Source organism: Narcine bancroftii, chromosome 7 (genome assembly GCF_036971445.1).
Source record: "Narcine bancroftii isolate sNarBan1 chromosome 7, sNarBan1.hap1, whole genome shotgun sequence".
Classification (NCBI taxonomy): Eukaryota; Metazoa; Chordata; class Chondrichthyes; order Torpediniformes; family Narcinidae; genus Narcine; species Narcine bancroftii.
The window spans coordinates 2794316-2817902 of NC_091475.1; the positions used below are offsets into that span (position 1 = coordinate 2794316).

The window sequence follows — 23587 nt, forward strand, 5'->3', positions numbered from 1 at the left end:
AGACTTTTCTCCAGGTTTCAATAAAATTCGTAGTGCTGTTTTGGAGTGTCTTAATGCCAAAAGGAAATTTGTCACAAACACAACTACTATCATATAACCATATAACAATTACAGCACGGAAACAGGCCAATTTGGCCCTTCTAGTCCGCACTGATCCAAGTACCCACCTCTAATCCCACCTACCAGCACCCTGCCCATATCCCTCCATCCCCCTCCCATCCATATACTCATCCAACTCTTTCTTTTTTCAAAAATTTTTTTTCCCATTTTTCACATTATGAACCACACCAACCAAAATACACACGAACACTTCCCTCTTGAATATACACAGTCATTTTCTCCCCTTTCCCCCACTCCCTCCTCCCTCCAAACCCATTAAATGTTCAACATATACAATACAATAAACCCATTAAACAATGTCATCACACATTGAAAATAAACAAGAAAATTGTGTCATCTACTTTTACACACTGGGCCAGGTAATTTCGTTTTCTTCTCATTCTATCATTTTAGGGGGTGGAGGTCCGCGGTAAGCCCTCTCTGTTGTGTTCCATGTACGTTTCCCAAATTTGTTCAAATAATGTGACTTTTATTTTTCAAATTATATGTTATTTTTTCCAATGGAACACATTTATTCATTTCCATGAACCATTGCTGTACTCTCAGGCTCTCTTCTGATTTCCAAGTTGACATTATACATTTTTTTGCTACAGCTAAGGCTATCATAATAAATCTTTTTTGCGCTTCATCCAGTTTGAGGCCTAATTATATCAATTATTAATTATAATAATATTACTTAGAAGAAAGATCTCTGAATTTTTTTGTTCCTTTTTGTGATTTTATTTAATACCTTGATTTAGATCTTCCCAAAACTTTTTCACTTTCTCACATGCCCAAATTGCATGTACTGTTGTTCCCGTTTCCTTCTTACAGCGGAGACATCTATCTGATAATGCTGGATCCCATTTATTTATCCAACTCTTTCTTAAATGACAAAATTGACCCTGCCTCCACCATCTTTCCCGGAAGCCCATTCCACACAATAACCACTCTTTGAGTAAAGAAGTTCCCCCTCATGCTACTCCTAAACCTTTGCCCGTCAACTCTCAACCCATGACCTCTTGTATCCCTCTCCTACTCTCAATGGGAAAAGCCATTCCACATCAACTCTATCTATCCCTCTCATTATCTTAAACACCTCAATCAAATCCCCTCTCAGCCTTCTACGTTCCAAGGAATAAAGACCTAATTTGCTCAATCTCTCCTTGTATTCCAGATGCTGAAACCCAGGCAACATTTTTGTAAATCTTCTCTGCACTCTCTCTGTCTTGTTAATATCCTTCCTATAAATCGGTGACCAGAACTGTACAGAGTACTCTAAATTTTGCCTCACCCATGCCTTGTACAGTTTCATCATTACTTCCCAACTCCTATATTCAATGCACTGATTTATATAGGCAAGCATACTAAAGGCCTTCTTCACCACCTACCTTCAGGGAACAATGCACCGTTATTCCTAGATGTTTCTGCTCCACTGCATTCTTCTATGCCCTCCCATTTACCACATATGTCTTGCTTTGATTATTCATTTTAGTTCAGAGTTTGTAGATTAATCCTCAAATGATTCCAATTTTAAACTTAAGATGACTTTTAGCCTTTAACCATGTGTGCCTATCACCAACTCAGACAATATGTCAGTTGCAGAATTCCTCTTGCTTCATGACTCACCGAAGAAGTTTGGTCTCATCTTCATCAGAGCGCGAGGTAACATTGATTACGGTGCCGTTGTGCTCTATGAATTTCAGGAACTCGTTAGAATCTAGGTAAGAGTCACCATCGTCATAATTCTGTCAAAAATTAAAAAAAAAAGGTTTTTTTCCAAAATCAGAAAATGAACAAGCCCAAGTTATGTAAAAGTATTGAGTGAGGATTGATACAATGATCCATAAATCTGTAAAGGTAATGAGAGGTGATTAATAGAATTCCTGTGGAAAGTAATTTTCTACCTGTTAAGCCAAACGTCTATAAACTATGCAGCCAGTATAGTTTTTGCATACCAAGCATCTAATGTCATGGAGCTAGAGATTAAAGTCAACATGATTTTCAGACTTCCCTTCTCTGAAATCTGGCTGGACCCACAGATAATGTAAAACACAAAACATTAGTGGCGCCCAGTACCCCTTACAGTAAGAGAGAAAGAGGAACAAGAAAGTCCCTTCAGTCACTGAGTGTCCATGGATTCGCCTTCAGTACTTCTGCAGCCTCTGCAGTTACACAGACTCCTGTTTGATTTATTGGCAATCCAAGCTCCAGATCCAAACTTCTGACATGATCAGAAAGCCTTCAGTTTCCAAGGCTCTTCAGGAGCTCTTCTTGTCCTCGGCACCCTCTCAAAGCCTGGTTCCAATATTGGTTCCCATGAGCCAGTCTCCAGCAGCCTGCAGCCCTTGTGGGTCCCCTGACTGCAAGTCACCCATGGCCTGTGTGGGTCCCTTTGTCACTGAACCCCTTGCTGGTCTGCTGCTATGGGTCAACATCCTGTATGGTCATCTCCTCTGCTTCTCCTTCTCAACGAGGGAGTTCTTCCCTTTTCTGGTGCCCTGTGCCAGTCTGATGCTCCCCGGAGTCTGCAACCCCTCGTGGCCACTGTCAATCACGGGCGCAGCCATCTTGGGGACAAACCTCTGTGGTTGGAGGATTTTACTTACAAACCCCGTTGGCTCCTTTAACGGGCCATTTAAAATCGATATGGAGACGCCCACATTAGGTCCTGGCAGTTGAACCCTTCAGAGCAACGCTGTGTCTCCACTCTCCTGGGTCTGCAGCAGTGGCAACATTGGTGTTATTACTACAATATTCCAAGGTAGATGGATAAAACATCACAGTTGCAATTAGTGCAAGAAAAAGTAAGGATTCAATAGGACAAACATTTTTTTGCTGGTCTCGCACTACTTGATGTTCAGGGTTAAGATGGTATGGGGAACTTCAGGAACCTGATAACTGTTGGATAATAAATGTTCTTGAATCTAGAGGTGTTGGATTTGGTTTCTGTACATTCTACCTCAAGGTATAAGCAAGAAGAGGTTGTGACCAGGGTGATGGAAGTCCTTTGTGAAGTTGGCTGCCTTCTTGAGGCAGTTTCTTCAATAGATAGGAGGTTGGTGCCTGTGAGGAACTCGACTAGGTTTGTCACTTTCTGCAGCCTTTTGCAATTCTGGACACCCGAGTTACCAAATCAGACTGTATTCTTTCCAAAGTACACCTGTACAAGTTTGAAAGAGTATTCAACAACATGCTAAACCTTCTCAGACTTCTTGGAAAGTAGGTGTGGCTTATTCCTAGTTGCTTTGATGTGCTGGCTCCAGAGAGATCCTGTGACATTGTGGACTCCCAGGAATTTGAAGGACTAGCCCTCTCATCAGTGAACATAGTCCATTGTCCTTTGGCCTCCCCTTCCTAAAGTCCCCATTAAGCTCTTTGGTCTTGTTGATGTTGAGAGCAAGATTGTTGTTCTAGCACCATAAACCAAATTCTCAATTTTCATCTTCTGAATCATAATTTTCTGTTATTTGGGCAACAATGATGGTGTTGTCAGCCAATGTAGAGATTGTGCTGGAACTAGAGTGGGCTGTGCAATCATGTGTGCCCAGGGGTTAGGGCACACAGCCTTGAGGTGTCCACGTGTTAGTGCTCAGTGAGGAGGAGGTGATATTGCCAAGCTATACTGTTTGGGATCTGCTCATGAGAAAATCAAGGATCCTGGTGCAATAGTATGAACATAGTCCCAGCTCCCAGAGTTTGATTATTATTTTTACTGGTACGATGATGTTAAATATCAAGCTGTAGTCAATGAACAATATGCATTCTTGTGATCCAGATATTCTGATGCAGAATAGACGGCTAGCAAGATGGCAACCACTGTTGACTGGCTGTGAAATTTGATGTTAACAATATTTGATCATCACACACAACACCCTATGGCAGTGCAGTATGAGCAAACTGGCAGTATTTCATTTCAGCGTTGACTACTTGCTGTAGAAATTGAGATCTTGAAAAGTGTAATCTGAATGTGAGTCTAAGCATAACCACGTTGTGGTAAAAATAACTAAAGGAGTAGGGCTGAATGAAGAGCTGCCATTCAGCTCGAAAGAGCAAATCCAGCTGGAGATACTCTTGTTCCCTCATCAACTTGCAAATTCTGATACTTCTCCAGCTCTCTTTTGAGTGAAAATAAAAAACAGTGGTATGGTGCTGAGATATTTACTAAACATTTCATAATAGTTCAAAAGACAACTTAGCACTATTATGCAACCCGATTTCTTTTTATCTGTGCTACTACAGCCTCTTTTTGTGCACACCTTTCGATCTTTATGACAAGCCTACAATGTTACATTAAGGTTGACCTTTGTGAATGTGATCAATTTCACTTGTGTTCCAGTGACCCTGGTTCTGGATTGTTATCATTAGCTATGTGGACTTTAGCAAGGTCTTTAACAAACTTCCACGTGGTCCAGAAAGTTAGATCACATGGAATTCAGGGTGTGTTGGCTAATTGAATATATAATTGGTGAGAGTGGAGAACCAATTTTCAGATTGGAAGCCTGGGACCAGTGTGGTTTACCACAGGGATCAGTGCTGTTATTTGTCATACAGATTAATGATTTGGATGAGAAAGGATGATTGCTAAGTTTGCAGATGACACCAAAATTGTTGGAGTAGTAGATAGAAAATAAGGTTGTCTCAGACTACAATGGGATCTAGATTAAGTAGGCAAATGGGCCAAGGAATGGAAATCAAATTTAACTCAGATAAGTGGGAAGTACTGTATTTTCAAAAGATAAACCAGTCCATGACAGGGCCCTGTGGAGTGTTGTTGAATAGAAACATCTAGGGGTACAAGTACATAGTTCCCTAAATATGGTGAAGTTTGGCATATTTGCCTTTATGAGGTAGGGCACTGAGAACAAGAGTTGGGATGTCATGTTTCACCTATGTAAGACATTAGAGAGACTGCACCTGCAATTCTATTTGCCATATTATAGAAAAGATGTGATTAAGCTAGAGAGGATATAGAAAAGAGCCACATGGATGTTGTCAGATCTTGAGTGCACGAGTGAAAAGGAGAGTCTGGAGATGTGTGACCTTACGGAGGTTTACAAAACCATGAGGGGCATGGATAAGATGAATGGTCACAGTCTTTTCACTGGGTAGGGAAGCCTAAAACGAGAGGACAAAGATTTAAGGTGAGAGGGAAAGATTTCAAATGGCCTTGAAATGTAAGTTTTTCCATATAGAAACTGGTACATATATGGAACAAGCAGATATAATTACAACATTTAAGAGCCAATTTGAACAGGTACAGGCACAGCAAAGGTTTAGAGGGATACAGGCCAAATGTAGGCAAATGGGACAACTCAGATGACATGGATGAATTGGAATAAAAGGCTTGGTTGCATGCAGTTTCATTCAGTGGCTTTAACAAGTCTGTCTCCCTCCCCTCCATATTTTTCTGGAGCTGCTCGGTGATCATCTTGATCCTGGGTCAAAAAAAGGCAACATCATGTCCTGGAATCACCTCTGCAACTACAGAAACACCCATCTGCTCCATTAACAATAGAATTCTCTTTAGCTATGGCCCTCTTGACCTTTCTATATTTTCTTGCAATATAGGAGGCCATTTCAACTCTTGATCTGCAACAAATTTCCCTAAAAATTATTCTTCCACATAGCCATTAAATTCCCCCAGGATTTTACCATATGCCCACCAGAGACAACCAGTGGCTAATTAACCTCCCTTCATTTAGATTCAGATAATCCAAGATGCCATGGTCTTTATGCAAAATGCCCTTCCCAGAAGCATCATAGAGTTCTCATATGTCACATGATGTGACATATATTCCATGGGTCTGAAGTAGCCTCCTACATCTTTATTTGTTGAAAGAACTCAATGAATGGATTAACTTATTGAACCAAAAGATTCCATGCTCATTTCCCCCATTTCCTGTGCTCTTTCACTCTATAACATTTAAAAATGATAATATCACAAATTTCCACCCTTACTTTGTGTGTTACTGAGGATAAAGCCATGCCTACCTTGAAGTATTTATTCAGAATATTTGTATAGTTGGTGCCCTTGGAAAACCAGCCATCAGGAACAATTTCGGTATCTAGCCATTCCATGACACGGCGCCGAAGCTCATCCCGATCTGACTGATAGCAAACAACTGGAAGAGAAAAGATTTCACATTGATCAATAGGTCTGTTCAGTGAAAAGACCAACATTATTATAGTGGAATGACTCAGATATCAGAGTGTCATAAAATCTAAGGTTCTACCTCATACTTCAATCTGATACTCTCCATGTACAAGGTCGAGTGTGGAAAAGCTAACAAAATTAGGCACTGTACTTTTTAAAAAATCACCCAAGAAATCAGTTTTCACATCACCTTGAGATGTACATCACCTAAAAGGCCATAAAGGGAAATGATAATTTTTGGAGGGCTACCAGAAATATTGATCCCATTAAGCCAACTAACAGCAGAGTGGCTCAACTAAAAGAATAAGCATGATACAAATGGATTTTTTTCTGTATTGTTGTCACCCCTAATTCGAAACTGTATCCCTAATAATGCAATAAATTGCAGTAGTTACAGTATATTAAAGCATAGTTCCGTTGTAACATAATATCAATCATACAGTGCCGAGATTCGAAACAAAGAAGCCTTCTCATATTTCTCTTTTGTTTTGAAATAATTGATACCATATATTTGAATGACAATTATAATTTAACATTTTACTCTGTATCCACAACAAACTTCTTAAAGCTTGCTGGAAGTCAGCAGATTTAAAGTGTCTAAAAGTATGACTGGTACTGTGTGTGAGCTGTAATTATTATAACAAGCTTACTATACAGCTCAGGGGAAGAAATTCTTCTAGTATTTCCAGAGCTAGCTGTCATTTCCATAGAAACAGCTGATGACCCTTAACTATAGCAAGAGCTGAGAGCTGATTCTGTTGCATGAATACAGTACTGGGGAATGTCAACATGTTTCTATAGAATCTGATCAGCATAGCTGGGAAGTTGTTGGCTGAGCCTGACTGCTGGCTTGAGATTTCTCAAATGTGCAGGGGTCATTAACTTTCCTCTACTAATGTGACATCCTTGCAGTTTCTCACAAATATAGGCCACAGAATACAACCTATCTGAATGTTAAGATAGATTTTGCATAAGCATCACCCACTGCTGTAAATTAGGCCTGTCAAAAACCTGATGCAGATTTTCATGTAGCGCCAATCTGCTGTTCCTGGTGGGTGTATGACTTTATGCCTTGTTTACACTTGACACTTGTTGTACTTTATGTTTAAATGAGCATTTTCCTCTCTTTCTTCACATGGAGAGGACACTAATGACGACTATTCAATTAGAGAAACAAACTATCTAATTATTCCAGTCTCACCGAACCCAGCACATCCTGGCCGATTTTATAGAAAAAATATAACTATGGTACTGACTTTTGCTGCAGTCTAACAATTCCACCCTGGATGCTGATGAGGCTGTCAATATTCTAAATTCTTAAGTTAGTCCCACATACATTTTAAACTACAGTTAGGTGACGCAGCATTATTATTTTGATAAAAAAGTAAAAACACGAAGCTGGGGAAACTCAGCAGGTCAAACACTGTACATAGCAAAGATAAAGATACATAACAAACATTTTGGGCATGGCCTTCAACAAGGTTTTACTATTTATTATTTACGTCCCCATTTACTGTAATTAACAGATGCCATAATGTGACTGAAGTCATCACTAAATGTACAAATAATAATGCACACAGACATTAATACCAGAGGACAAACTTCATTTATTATCCCCTACCTGGACTACTGGCTGTTGCTTTGTCATTCTTTTTCTCTGTAAAGGAAACACAAAGGAACAGGTAGGTAAGTCATCTGCAGGAATAGGTAAGTAAATTATCCTCAGGAGGCATCAGGTAATATTTTACAACAGGATCTCAAGTTTACCTTCACACTGCCCATCATGAGAGACTTGGATCTTCATTCCAGTCAGACATGCATCACGATGAAGTTCACAGTGGTTACGGTAAGTCTTTCCATTGCTTCCACACACCACCCTCTTATGAGGTTTGCATTCCTGGAGCAAAAGAAATAATATTGGCTGCATGGGCAAGTAGTGGTGGCCCTTTCCATTATCCATACGGGACTCTTCCATCCTGTACAGCCTGCATGTGTCTTTTGTTGCAGCTTCACTTCATTTTTTAGCACATTTAGTGCTGCTGCCAGTATGTCCTTTTGTACTTCTCATAGAACTAACAATAGTGTATATACTAATTATAAGCCTGGGTTCAGTATCTGGGTCAATGCTGTGTGGTCCTTCTGATGTGATCCTTTTTCTATGTTAACACAGTGACTTGGAGTGGTTTTCTAGGCAATTTCAGAGGTCACAAGAGTCAACCTATTTGGTTTAGTCCACAATCGCAACAAACTAGAGCAGGTAAAAATAGCAGGTTTCCTCTCCCAAAGGGGTTTAATGAGCAAGATGAGGTGTTTTATTATTACCAACAATTACTTGTTTTCTTTAGAATTCCATGTTGTCAAATTAAATTCCAGTTGTCATGAGGGATTTGAACTTGGATTATTTCTGGTTTGTCAGTCTAGGTTACGACTACAATCATTTAGCCATCATATATTGATGCTGACAACCTACTTTCCCACCTGTCTAAACCCTACGTAAACCTGAAATGTTTTACACTTAGTCTTTTCATCTGAGTCCCGAGAGCAGATTGCAACTAATTGATTCCCCTCTCAATGAGACGAATCCTTCTTCCACACCACTTTATTTCCTTCAACACCAAGACACTGTCTTGTGCAGCAGCTTTTTATATGCCTTTATCTCTTGAAAATCTCAAGACTTTTATTTGCTACTACCCTGTTGGTTATATCTTTAAAGAATCCCAATAAACTTAATAAATACAGTAATTCTATCATAAAATCATTCACTGTGAATTATTACTCTCATTACCTCCATAATAGGTACAAAAAGTCATTCAAATGGGTAATATGCTGCTTTAGCAATGATGTCTGCAGTGTCTGCTACATATCAGACTTCCCCTCTTTCACATCCAGATTTTCCATATTTGTGAGTGTAAGTCACACCGACTGTCACTAAAACAGAAAAAAAACCTTTAAAATAACATTTAATCTGTCAGGGGTACTGTCCTCTTGAGAAATATACCTTGTTTGTTTCCTTCTGATTTTATCATTATAGTTCAAATCTTTGAAGCTGTGGTAAATGGAATTTTAATGAACCCCACCATAGGACATTATGATCTTAAACCATGAATCAGTTCTTTGGCCCCTCAAGGGCTTTGTGAGGGCTGGCAGGCAGAACTCTATCAACACATTTCTGTTATACTTTGTGAAAGGAGCTACTTGTCCTGAATCTTTAAACATAATCTTTAATCAGTGTAAACAAATGCTCTTTTATTTCTCGTTCATTCCTTATCTTCAACGATGTCATTTTAAAATGACCGTTTTGGAAAAATTAGTAAGGGATAACACTGCAAAGGACTGAAATGATAGCTTTCTAAGGAGGTTTAACAGCTTTTTTTCTGAATAAAGTCAGCTTTACCTCATTTTGTATTGCTTTCATTTCTAAGAGTTTGAACAATCAAATACCAGTCCACAGACAAGACAGAGAGAGCTGTACTGTCCAAGTTGCTGCCTTTCAAACAGGATGTTAAACTCATTCAAGTGAACACAAAACACCCCTTAGTTACTTGCTCAAACACCTCTTACCAGTAAAAAAAACCTATTACACGTGAACAGTACCTGGCACAAGAGAGTTGAAAAATGTATTAAATAGCCAGTCTCAATAAAATAGACAATGAAGCTATTTGACAGTTATAAATTCCCAACTGGTTCAGTAATAGGAATGAAAGCTATTGTTTTTTTTAATCTGATTCACTCAACATATGATTTTAATCCTATAAGGATATATCTCACCAGGGAAACAGGAGATAAACTAATAAATGACAGATTTGTTGGTGTTTTATGCTAGGTTCACTGCTTACCATTCATGGACACCCTCCTTTATCTATATGATCACTTAAATGGACAACAGGAAATGGAAATACAAAATTAAAACGAAGACAAATGGAAGTGTTAACATGCATTTCTGAAACACAATTAGAGATGTCAATCAGATTACTGATCAAACAAACCAAAAGCTCCTACCATTAAGCTAAACAGATGTGGCTTGATGGCAGGAGACAGAGGATAGTAGTGCAGAATTGTTACTCAGGTTAGAGGCCTGCAACCAGTGGTGTGCTAGAGGGATTGGAGCTGAATCCACGTTTTTTTTGTCATTTATATTGATGACTTAGATGAAAATGTACTGTAGTGAGCATGGTTGGGACCATCTACCTGGAGCTTAGGAAGCTAAAAGGGTTGGGTAAGGGGAACCTTACAGAGGGTTATTTGATGATGAGGGGCATAGATAGCCCTTTTTCCCCAGGGTAGGAGAATCAAAAACTAGAGATTGTACTGAGAGAGTGCTAGTGATCCTCCTGACCACTAGAGGGAGTCAGAGACTAGCTGGTGCTAGGTCGTTTGGATTCAAGATGGATGCCTCCTCACAGTCGTGTGTGTACTTTAGATAATAAAGAATAGTCGGTTTAAAAGAACCCACATTTCTTTATTACTATAAAAGAAACATCACAGAGATCACAGATTTAAGATGAGAGGGGAAAGATTCAAAAGGGTCTGAAGGGGAAAGATTCAAAAGGGTCTGAGGGAACACCTTCTACAGAGGGTGATTGGTATTAGGAACCTGAAATAATGTCTAATACAGATATGGTGGCCAACGTTTACACTGTCCTGCATTAAAATTTCATCTCAGAAAATTCTACAGTTTCACCCATTGCTTTCTGTACTGTACATGCATAGCAGTCTAAATGGCAGGCACAATGTGACCATTAAATGTCTGTATACATAGGAACAAAGGAAGTTAAATTTACAGACAAAATGCAATTTATTTGTAGAATATTCTTTGCTAAAATTCTGCAAATCTCATCAGTTGAATGGTTAAGAACTGGTTTGGATCCCACCAATAAAATCAAACGGTAAGAGCGTTCAATATTCTATAGCATAATTATTTACAGCTTAAGGTAAGGACTCGGATAATTCATGGAAAGGCACTAGAAGGCTTGCTTTAATCTTGACAACTGGGTAGGAAGCAGTTAAAATCACTCATGGCTTTATGTCACAGGATATTCTGTCCAAATTTAATTGAAAAGCAAAAAAAAAGTTGCTGGAAATCTGAAATAAAGTGGAAAATGCTGGAGATATCCAGTAGATCAGGCAGTGTCTCAGAAGAAAGAGGAATCAGAGTTAATGTTCCAATTACTTTCATTAGATCTGTGTGTCTCTGTACCACAGTTGATGGAAGTAAACATATAGGACCTGCAGTTGGTTAAAAAGGCAAATGGTATATTAGCTTTCGTACCAAAAGGAATTGACCACCAGAGCAGGGATGTCTCACTAATATAAGGGGCCACATGCTGAGTGCAATGTACTGCTTTGGTTTTGTTATCTACGAGTTTTTTCCTATGGAAGGATGCAGGGAAGAATCACCAGAGTGTATTCCTGGGATAGAAAGTCTGAAATATCAAGGAAGGTAGGGACAATCAGGCTCATATTCACAAGTGAGAATTGCATTGAAATTTATAAAATCCTGACAGCCCTGGACAGACCAGATACAGAAATATTGTTCCCAATGGTGGGAAAATCCAGAACCAGGGACACAGTCCAAAGAAACAAAAAGAAAAGGAAAGATAAGTGGTATTTGGGAATGAGGAGAAAACATTCACCAAAGCAGGGGTGAACCTGTGGAATTTTCTAACATAGAGGTAATTGATGCCAAGCCATTAGGTATATTGAAGAAAGAGATATGGTACAAATGTAAAAAGATCAACAGATATTGGGGAGAAAGATAGAGTACTGAATGTGAATGATCTTTTGATACAGAAAGGGACCACCTGCCCCAACTCTACCCCTGCTCACAGAATAATTCTATTCCCTGCTCATATTCCTCTGTATTCTATCCTCCTCACTTCTACCAATGAAGACAGTTTGCAGCTGCCAAAGTAACTTTAGTATTTGTACACCTTCATGATGTGGGTGAAGAAACAGAACTGGTAGAAATCCACATGATCACTGGGAGGAAGTAAGGATTGAACCGGAGTTGTTGCCAGCTGTGCTATTATGCTGCCATAATCACGGTGAGGAAGTTCAGGATTGAAAGGCTGAATGGCTAACTCTTAACTCCTGATTTCTGTTATTAGATGGATAATGATTGACATAGTTTTGTAAGAAACAAGAAATGAGTTTCAAGCAATAACTGGCTTTGCCCACTTCTTTATTTGAATCCTGTTCTCCAGCGAATAGTTCAAAATACTACCATGATGTTCTTTGCTAGTTTTGAGTAGCTATTAGCTGATATAGTTTTTACCTCCAGTTTTTTAAATATAATTTTAAAATTATTTTTAAGTCTAAATGGCAGTGATGTATACTAGGAGAACCAAAAAATAGAATTTGGATGAAGATGAATATTATATCTGGGCACTTGACACTTCTGTAGATAGAGGACAGTTTAACAAAAAAAGTGAACTTACTGCAATGCAAAGGCATGTGGGTTCACCCTTCTCTGTCACAGCACACTCCCTCCCAGCACCACAGAACACATTGGCACAAATCTTGGACTTGCTTCTCAATTCCTGTAATAAAATAGACACCCAAACTGTAAGTTGTAGTAGTTTATACATCAATGTGCTAAACCTTTGGTTGCATGGATTTTCAACTAGTTTGATTGAGCATGAGTGTGGACAATGTGAAGTTAAAAGCTCCAAGGTAGTGAGACCTTCACGATCATAGCTTCAAAATTCCACAGATCAATTGTGCTTTTATTATTACCACTGAAAAATATTGCATCATTTGATAAACTGAAATGATATAGACAATGGTATTTTCTCCATTTCTCACCCATTGGAGTAATTGGCTGACTTAAAAAGAAACAACCTATCTTGTATTTGTATGTCATTCTTCTGGTCAGATGGTCACAAGTATCTTCATAGGCATTTAAATATTTCAGAGAACAGAAGTTATTACCACATATTTTGAATTGGTAGGAAAAATTATCCAAGAAATTACAAACCAGTGAGGTGCAAAGTAAAACATGAAAATTTGCAGACACCGTGGGTTGAAGTAAAAAAAGTGCTGGAGAAACTCAGCAGATCAAACATAAAAGTACATAACCAGTGAGGTGAACTCAGTTATGATTGAAGTTATGGAAGCCATTTTTATGGAGTTTGTAGATAAAAATAACACTTTTATATTCCCAAGATAGATTCTTAAAGAGGTATTTTGTCCATCTAATTTCCTTCAATCGCACCTTTAAAGTTCCTCTGAAAGAATAGTACTAAAATAATGTCAGAATGAGTATTACAAATGAATACAAACTTAGTTGACTGACAGAACCTGAAGATTGACAGTTCAAGAAGACAGCCTGCCTTCAGGAAGAAGGTACAGAAGCCTGAAGGACAGCACCTCAAGGTTCAAGAACAGGATGTCTCCAATGGGTACAGGCTCTTGAAAATCCCTACTACACAAATCGTGAACTAGTCCGACACCACAAAAAGGCTGTCTGGCCTATGGTCATGCCATTTTGTTTGGCACTATGGTATTGCATATTTATATTGTCTTTTTAAATGTAATTTAGTGTGCACTCTTCTAGTTTTTTTTTGGAAAAATTACTTGTTTGGCTGCAGTAAGAATTTCAAGCACGTGTACATTGTACAATGTACCCCCATATCTTATTATCAGGTATCAACATCAAGTTGGCGGAATGTTAACCTGGGATTCCCATACATTGCACCTCTTCCACCCCTTGATGTTATCCTTGGATTCACATTTGTGACTGCTCTGAATTATTTAATGGAGATTGATCATTTGTCAACAACTCTTTTTTTAAATTTTAAAAAAAATTTTGAACACTATGAACCATACTGACCAAAATACACACAAACATTTCCCTCTTGAATATACACAGTGTCATTTTCTCCCATTTTTTCCCCCTCCCTTCCCTCCCTCCTTCACCCCCCCTCCCCACCCACTCAACATTCAACACATATGATACATTAAACCCATTAAACAATGTCATCACACAATGAAAATAAACAAGAAATTTGTGTCTTCTACTTTTATACACTGGGTCAGTTCATTTCATCATCTTCTCCTTCTGTCATTTTAGGCGGTAGAGGACCGCAGTAGGACTTCTCTGTTGTGTTCCATGTACGATTCCCAAATTTGTTCGAATACTGTGATATTATTTCTTAAATTATGTTATTTTTTTCCAATGGAATACATGTATTCATTTCTCTGTACCATTGTTGTATTCTCAGGCTATCTTCTAATTTCCAGGTTGACATTATACATTTTTTTTTGCTACAGCTCAGGCTATCATAATAAATCTTTTTTGTGCTCCATCCAAATCGAGTCCAAGTTAACTCTTGATGTACTATGTGACTTTGAGAAGGTTAATTCTTCCATTGACTTCCATATTCCCATCAAAGAAGCAGAATACTGGCTATCTGAATAAATAATTTGCACAAATTGGTCAGGTATGTCATGTGGATGGAAGTGGAAAGAGCAAAGTGACAAGCATTATTAACCTAAAAGTAAAGGATTGGTTGTAATCTAACCCATTTTATCTCAGGGATATTATTATCTGACTGCATCCTTCAGCCATGTGAACCTGACCATAAGTACTGAGTGTAAAGGCAAGGCACAGGCCAAGGCCATACAATTGTGAATAAAAACAGTTGCCTGAACATTTTTATTTTCCCCCCCACATTCAGACAACTCGTTGCTGAACAGTCAATCAAAAGCATAACCCACTGGTTGTACAAATCTTAACAAACAGAGACACCAAGTGTCTGTAATGACCGGAAAATGTAATCCTGCCAAAATGTGTGGCCACCTTTCATTATTGTCAATTAAACTCATCTGCCAAATCCAACAATTTGGCATTGTTCTGACGGACATCATGCTTTAGTTGATGGCAGCTGCCTGATGCATAACTGCAAAGAGTGGTGTGGTAATGTTAGAATGTATGAGGTAGATAGAATTCATTTTACCTCCAAAGAAACTCAGGAAAAATAATCACCTTCTTTTCTAACTGAAGAAGTAAGCAAGAAGAATACAAGAACATTTTGTAATCTTTATCTGGCAATGGTCACACTCAAGACGGTTTTCAAATGCTTGGCAAATGTGTTTATTTAATTTATTATTTAATTGCTTGACAAATTGGCCAAGGAGCTTGTAGGAACTTAAGTCTAAGCAGAATTATCTGATTGTACACTTTACAGTGCTCGGTAAATATAGTCTTTAGATCATTTAAAATCCATTAGCCAATCTGTTCCAGGCTTGGCTCATTTTATAATGATAATAGTTTACTGTGCGAAATGTGGAGGTTCAATGAAATAACATCAGCAAACAGTTTGGATCCAATACAAATGATAAATTAGTTTAATTATTGATCAACAGTGTGGTGTGTAGAGAATAAAGCTGGAATATGATTGGGATAGGAAATGAAATGAAGATATCTGAAAGTAGCCCGTCAGTAGTGTCAAGAATCCTTCTGCAACTACTGAAATTAACAGTGCTGGAGAAACTCATCAGGTTACTCAGCATCTATAGGATGTAAAGGGTAACCAGCATTTTTGGCCTGAGGTCTTCATCAAGATATAGTAAAATCCCTGGTATCCAGCACAACGGGGCTTGCAGATATCGGATATGTGAATTTTCCATTTGCCTGAGACACTCTTACTACGCCTAACTGATACACCTGCATTAAGAATAAAATTTAAAAGACAAAAGATAGTGCAAATATTAAAGAAATTTGAAGAAAAAAATCCATATTGTAATTCTTAATTATGAAAATTTCACTTTAATCAGCTAATTCCCATAACTTACAAAATTTAAATTCAAACCCTGGTCACTGGCGCTGTAACAGCATTGCGCTAACCGCTACACTAACCGTACCACCAACCTAATTAACCTCCCCTCCCCCAGGTTCACAGATAAAGCCTTACTAATATACTTAAAACAAATAAAGATAAAGACTCTTATTAAGCAGGGATAGGGAGACACTTTGGGAGAGTAGCTCCAGCGGCGAGTGGCATCAGCTGGCTCTTCATCCTGGGCGCCGCCATTTTATACAAGCACAACTTTATTCAAATAGCTGCCCTGAGCAGGGTACAACCAGGACGCTCCATTGGCTAAATGTTTTCTCATCTTCATCAAGGGGTTGTGGGTTGCTTCGAAGTACACTTACAATTATAAACTTTTATTGACATTTTTATTTATTCTTTCAATTTTTAAAAATGTATTTATTTCCTCAATTTTTTTCCGGTTGCTTGAATTCCAGATACTGGGGATTTTGCTACAAGCAAAAAGTAGTCAGTTGCCTAAATAAAACAGATGGGAGAGAAGAGGGAAGGGGTAGGGGGAGGAGCACAGGCTGTTAGAGTAACATTTTAAAGGCATTTAGTCAGATACATGGAGGAAAGATTGAGAGGAATATGGGCTGAACACATGGGACTAGGTTGGCTGGCACAGACAAATTGGGCCAAAGGGCCCATTGCTATGCTGTAGAATTCTAAGAAATATTAAACTATTCCTTAGCTTGTGACACATCAGTGAGGTAGTAACTGTTCTACAATAGAGAAACAGAAACAGGTCCTCGGTCGTCAGGGAGGATTCCTAACATTGCTAAATCATGTTTTGATGAAGAACAGCTATGCTGGGGGTGAGATGTTGATAGTTTCCCTCCCCCTTATGTGAGCGTATCCATAGAGCTGCCAAAACTTGAAATGTCTTTTTTGAACCAGCTGTATAGGGGCAGGACTGAAAGACATTTGACAAAAAAAAGTGTCTTCAATGTCATGTAATCATCTACAATGTAATTTAAGTCCCAGTTTTTGATTTAATAGACAGTTCTGCGCCTATTAATGAGGATCTGCAAAATACAGGATGACTGGAGCTTAAAGCCAATAATTAAATGAAAAATGGATGGTCATATGATTTTACATTAGACCATTTTTAGTTTACCATTCACTGAAATACAGCATCCAGATACAGTACAACTCTGATTACCTGAAATGGTCCAGACCGGGTTTATGTCGGATAAACACTTTTTTAAAAAGAGCCCATTAGCAACAGCAAATCACTTGTATCAATGTTTAAACAACAAATCACAAAGGAAAGCGTTTTAAGCCTTTCTCACTAAAAAAAAATTTTGGTCGCCGCCAATCCCCAACACGTCCCAAATGCCGCTGCCGATCATCGAGACCGACCAAAGAGTCCGGTGTGCAGGTGTGGTAGTGGGCCAAGGGGAGGGTTCGGCGTTGGGAGCTCTGTTGTGCCAAGGAGTGAGGGAGGGGGTGGGAAGGGGAGAGGAGGGAGGGAGGGAAGGCCACTGAGCCTGAGATCCCGATCCTGCCTGGGAGGCCACTCTCTTTGATGACATCAGGAAAAGGATTCTTCTAACTGCTTACAGAGGCAAGCAGTTTGAGAGAGAGAATTTGAGATAAAAGTCAAAAGGGGTAAGTAAAGAAGAAATGGAAAGACAGAAGGGAGGGAGTTACCTGAAACTAGGACAATCATCCTTCTAATTTCACGTCGAGTGATTCCCCCCCCCCCCCCAACCTTTGAGCTTCAGTTCGGGTCTGAAAAAAATTTGGATAAATGAGGATTTTGGAGAATCCAATTTTGGATAATCGAAGTTGTACTGTATTCTACTGAATAAGATGACACATAACAAAATTGCAAGAAGCTTCCTTGTTGTTTCTCAACCTTTCAGTTTAGCTCAGTCTTCTATTACATGTGATTACTCCACTTAAGACTTACTTTTTGTCTTTTGACATAGGGACACTCAATCCTTTATCCCTTTGCCCACATTTAGGCAGAACACATCCCTTGGCCATTTGTGTCTGTCTCAATGCCTCTTAAATGTAGTGATGCTATCTAACTCCACTTCCAATAGTTGTTCTAGATATTAACCATTTGAAAGAGGTAGTGGAGTTGTTCTAGTGAACCGGTGCGGACTCGAAAGGCAGACATGGCCTGTTTCCGCTCTGTAAATGGTTATATGGAAATGTACATAAATCCTGACCTTTAGAATTTTCTCCAGTAATTTCCCCACCAGTGATGTAAGGCTTAATAGCCTATAGTTTTCTGGCTTATCCCTGCTGCCCTTCTGAATTAAAGGAACTATATTAGCTGTCTTCCATTTTTCTGGTGCCTTGCACCTGCTTACATAGAGGCAAAAATCTTTTCCTTTTAGCAATCTCCTTTATTCCAAATCTTCTAATTCCTGTCTTTTTAATTCCAACATGCTCTAGGTCAGTGGTTCCCAACCTTTTACTTTCCACTCATATACCACTTTAAGTATTCCCTATGCCATAAGTGTTCTGTGATTAGTAAGGGATTGTTTAAGGGGGTATGTGAGTGGGAAGAGAAGGTTGAGAAACTCTGCTCTAGACCCAATTATGACTGAAATATTTTGCTTGAGAAAAATTGTCATTGGTCCATTTCCTTTGGAGTTGTGAAACTGTGTGCATAACGGATCAATTTGGAATGATTAAAACAGTGGTTTTCAAACTTTTTCTTTCCACCCACATATCACCTTAAGCAATCCCTTATTAATCACAGAACACTTATGGCATAGGGAATACTTAAAGTGGTATGTGAGTGGAAAGTAAAAGGTTGGGAACCACTGCTCTAGTGTATCAATGTATTCCTCCCTGAGCTCACATTTAGCAGTGCAGTTTCTGCTCCTTACCTTCCTCAAATTAAGGACGTTTGACACTGAAGGTGGTTTTTACCCACTGGCTATGAAATATTGTGATATTAAAAAACACCACCCCATAAATTGCCTATTGATCTGAGACCCACCTCATAGTGTGCTTCAGTAAAGGAGATGTTGGGGAAGATGACAATAGAATTGACTGGTATTAGATAGAAGGTGTTTATTTTGGAATATTTTGTTAGTGCACACAAGTGACCAGAATCCCTTCGTTGTAGCTGTTGTGATACCCAAGTTATTCTTGATATTAAACTGAAGTTGCATTTCTTAATTAAAATCCACCACATTCCTCAACATGTTAGTTGCTATGCCAAGGAATGTAAAATGTTGATGAAACAAGTAACATTTTCACAGGGAAAAGTGGACATTTTCTTAGAAAAATTTGTTGCATATTCCAAATTCCATGTTAATCCGCCTGGTGAAGTTGTTTGGTGACGATGACTTGTGGTTTACTGCCAGAAATAAGTTTCATGTATAGATTTCAATCTACATTAGATACCTGACTCTACTGAAGCTAATTCATCATTAACTGTAGCTTTAAAATCATTTTTGGAAAATCCACAATCAGGTCAAGCTCAAATAAAGATATGAATTTTCTTCTGCATTCCACAAAGATTTGTTTTAAATAACCTAACTAAAAATATTAAATTTTAGTATTTTATCCAAAATGAATTTACTGAAAGCCTTTTTTTGTGTGAAATGTAATTGCTTCAAAGTTCAGCTTGATATTGGCACTCATTCTTCTTTTGACATTTTCTCACCTTTTAGCATCAAGTCTGCTGAACAGATAGGGTTACTGTTGGCACTGTTGCACTCCAGCTGCAGGCTTGAGACTTCTTCATAGAAACAGGTAGGTGGCAAAAACTGACTTAGACACCATCCATATCGCTCTCTCTTGATACAGAGTCCAGAGCTTGAATACCCAAATAGGAAGACCTTTAATCACAGCCAAATTTTTAATGTAAGCAAAGAGCCAACAGGACACTAAGCCCTTTGTTGATGGACATAGGTGGTCCAGAGTTCATACGAGTTCATTTTTATGCTCTACAACATTTTGCATTGATACCAAAACCACTTCTCTTGCTTCCCAAATCCATAGTTTAACAGAAAGTCAAGAAGTGCTCTAAACTTTGGGCATTGCAGTAAAGGGTTAGATAAAAAATATAATTTTTCTATTTTTGTAACAGTTGTTTCCCTCTTTATAAATATTATCACTCAATACCACCACAAATTTTGATAGAATGTATGAAATGTTCAAATTCATTCACTCCAGTTATAAAGTATTTTACTGTCTTAAAATTTTGAAATGTTTGTCAGCTCAATGGATAGCATATATGAAAGTGGACTAACAATGTGAAAACTGATGGCAAATAATAGATCTGAGAGGAAGTCCATTATAAATGTTCACCAAACATTTTGGGAAATAAGCAAATGCTGGGATTTCATTTACTGCCCATTGTTCAATATTATGTTAAAAACAAAAAAACTTCCAACAATTGCAACTCTCAGTTAACACTTCAAAAGTCAACCGTGCATGGGTTTCTTGTGTCTAAATGTTGCGGCCAGTTGGGGTAGGATTGTCATAACTAATGCAAGGACCTGATAATATATTTCCACTAATTTTCTTCAGAAATAATTAGAAGGAGAATTTCAGAGGAATTTAAAGGAATTGATCAAAGCAACAAATTGAAAGGAAAAGACATTTCTACATATAAATTTTGCCTTCTGACCGTGTTACTTAATTAAGAGGTCACCATTCTGATTCTGGAATTCTTACCAGTGTAAACACGAGCTGCATAAGAGATTAATGATACACCCAAGATAATTTTGTCAAATACATTGTCAGACATATTTTCTAAAGTTAAAACACCATTCTTACTTTGTCAGAAAAAAATAGCAGTATTATTTTCAGGAACATTTTCCAAAGAGACATTGGGCACCATTTAATGCGGTAAAGGAAAGTCTTGTGCTGACATCACCATCTCTCCTGCCAAGCAAATATGTAACAGATGCCAAGATTTACTTAAATAGGTACTCTTGGGACTCTAATTGTACTATTCAGTGTGGAATTTAGTCATACAGACCGGTTCACTGTAATCTATGCCTAGTTACCAATTTCAGGTAGAGCACTCTAGATGAGCTAGTATCTTCACCAGTTGATAGTATTTTACTCGTTACTACTAACTTTGGGGATTTTTAGAAATAATCACACTTGGCTACGAGCCAAACACCAAAACAGACTTGCATTGCCTCCCATAATAGAAAATCCTGCTGACAATTCATTGTCTGATTCAGACACAAAGAATGAACACTGAAGCCTGAGTCATTCTTCAGGAAAGGAAGAAAATTAAAGGCATGAAGAAGGTTGCTAAAAAATATTCCACTTCAAGTCAGAATTTCTTCTTGTAGCTCAACAGGCTATACTGTATATATGCAATCCAACCCAGAGACATTTAACCCTTTCTTTACATACAAGTCATAACTTATTCCCTAGCATATTTGGCATTTGTTTCATAATGTATAAGTTATGCTACACCATAAAGTACCATCAGCTGTAATCTTTTCTCACATCTTACAAATGCAAACACATAAATGGACAAAGGGTTTCCTTGTATGGCCTTAAGCAAGTTTTGGCACACCAATGAGCAGCTGGATAAATATACTCAAAAAACACCTACATCATTGCCTCTTTTAAATAATTAACTACACAATGTTTAGCCATTTGAATAGAAACAGTAAAAGAAAATTGATGAGGTCAAATGATGCTTTCAGCAGTAGTGCATGAAATGATCCCCCAACCTGGAGTAAATAACACAACCCCAGAGATTCAAAAGTGAAGTGTTTTCACTAGGAAGGACTGTTTGGGGGCCCCAAATAGTGGTGAGAGAAATGTGGGTATACAAGTGTAGCACTTCTTGTGATCACAGGTAGGTAACGGTGGGGGGGGGGTATAATTGGTGAGGAGGGATGAGTAGATGAGGGAGTTGCACAGGGAGTGGTCACCATGGAAAGTAAAGAGGGGAGAGGAAGCTGATGGTGGGATCACATTGTAGGTGGCAGATATGCTAGCAGCAGCGGCTGGTGGGGTAGTAGGAGATGAGGGGGAAATGTCCTTGTTGGGTCTTTGAGAGGTAAGGGGGCAGGGCAAATGTGCAGGAAATTGAGGAGATGGCAGTAGAAGGTGTGATGTTTCTTTTATTGAAATAAAGAAACTTGGGTTCTTTTAAAACAACTATATTAGCTAAACAACTCACTCAGGACTGTGTAGAGGCATCTATCTTGAATCCAGCCAAAGCTGCCACAAACTAGTTTCCAACTCCCTCTAGTGGTCAGGAGGAGCAAAAGGCAAGTTATGTTTTCTGAGATTTCTCAGGTGTCCTCAGACGATAGATTTATGGCTCGGCTTGAACTATTTTCCAATGAATGTCAATATTTGCACAAAATATCTGAAGAACCTTCAATATTTGATTGGACAATTTTCTTCTGTATTAATTCAGAAATAAAAGAAAACTTCAATTAAAATGTTGCTCTCAGTGTCTTGGATGGCTCTAGAATTTTTCACGTGCTATCTCTCCAGGGGTGAACATAACAGAGGAAATTTAAATTTACTGATTTTAAACAACTGATCCTAATGACCTTACTGCTTCTTGAGCCCAAGTGTATTGTTGTGCAAAATCTCCCATTTGCATTCTCCAACAATGTTATTGCACTCGGGACTCAGCACTGAATTCAATAATTTCTGCTAGCGAGCAGAAATCTGAACTAGCTGCCAGATCTGTTGTGCATGTTCTCTTATTATCCAGTATTGCTCTTTTCTCTGTCTTCTCAGCTGCAGTTTCCTTCATACCTGCTCATAACTGTGACCAGTAGGGTAGATGTCATTCTGTTGGTCTCATTGATAGATCTTTTCTTTGTTCTCCCCATCCTTTCTCATTCTCAGCAAATTAAAATGTGTTGATTTCTGACTATAACTAATTCTGCTAAAAGACCAATGAATGAAATGTTAAAGCTGTTTCCAATTCCATAGTTGAGTATTTCCAGTATTTTCTGATTGTACTTCAACATTACACAGGAAAAATTATTCAAAATCATTATTAAAAGCCAAGTACACGAAATCCATCAACAACTCTCTGAGAAGTGAGAAATAAATTAACATTTCAAATCAATGACAATGAGGCTTTATCAACTTTACTAGTTTTTAAGATGAACGAAATATCATAAAATATCAGGAAATATAATTTTCTACTATTTTTAATCAATATAATTATTGTGATAGAAATTACTATTGTCTATCAAAAAATTGTAACAGTAATACATTTAAATTTTGTCCAATATAATTGAAGGGCCAAATGATCAACTTTGTACTTAACACTTTATTATTTGAACTAGCACAAAATCTTATTTGTACCCATTTCTTTTGTCTATTTTGTGTCTGCCTTGGAGTTATATGATTCCTTCTGGGTCATACAGCTTGTTTTGCTCTGTTTGTCCTTTCCTATTCTGCAGAATAATGGAATAATTAAGTTCATTTTTTTCTTATGCAACACCAGCTTGGCAATAAATTAGTGAAGTAAATGACAGAAGTGGATGTGGCAATTTTAAAGAAAAGGAATATTTGGTTGCATATTACAAAACATTTTTTG

At 38.2% G+C, this 23587-nt stretch overlaps 2 protein-coding genes across 5 annotated transcripts in view; one reads left to right on the top strand and one right to left on the bottom strand.

Annotated features, from left to right (window-relative positions):
* fstl1b (follistatin-like 1b) overlaps window positions 1-23587 on the bottom strand; it is a 73870-nt gene that overhangs the window by 11033 nt on the left and 39250 nt on the right. The window contains exons 3-7 of the mRNA XM_069888502.1: window positions 12694-12795; window positions 8024-8153; window positions 7878-7913; window positions 6094-6224; window positions 1729-1847 (exon numbers count right to left, since the gene is read on the bottom strand). Of these exons, the coding sequence (XP_069744603.1) occupies window positions 1729-1847; window positions 6094-6224; window positions 7878-7913; window positions 8024-8153; window positions 12694-12795 (518 nt within the window). The remainder of the gene's footprint in view (window positions 1-1728; window positions 1848-6093; window positions 6225-7877; window positions 7914-8023; window positions 8154-12693; window positions 12796-23587) is intronic.
* The window catches only part of cd247 (CD247 molecule), a 255004-nt gene that overhangs the window by 5252 nt on the left and 226165 nt on the right, over window positions 1-23587 (top strand). For 3 of the 4 annotated variants that reach the window (XM_069888504.1, XM_069888503.1, XM_069888506.1), the window contains exon 2: window positions 19713-19794. The gene's annotated coding sequence lies outside the window, so the exon portion shown is untranslated. Of the gene's footprint in view, window positions 1-16830; window positions 16887-19712; window positions 19795-23587 lie in introns of those variants that run through there. The other variant, XM_069888505.1, reaches the window with a different exon arrangement.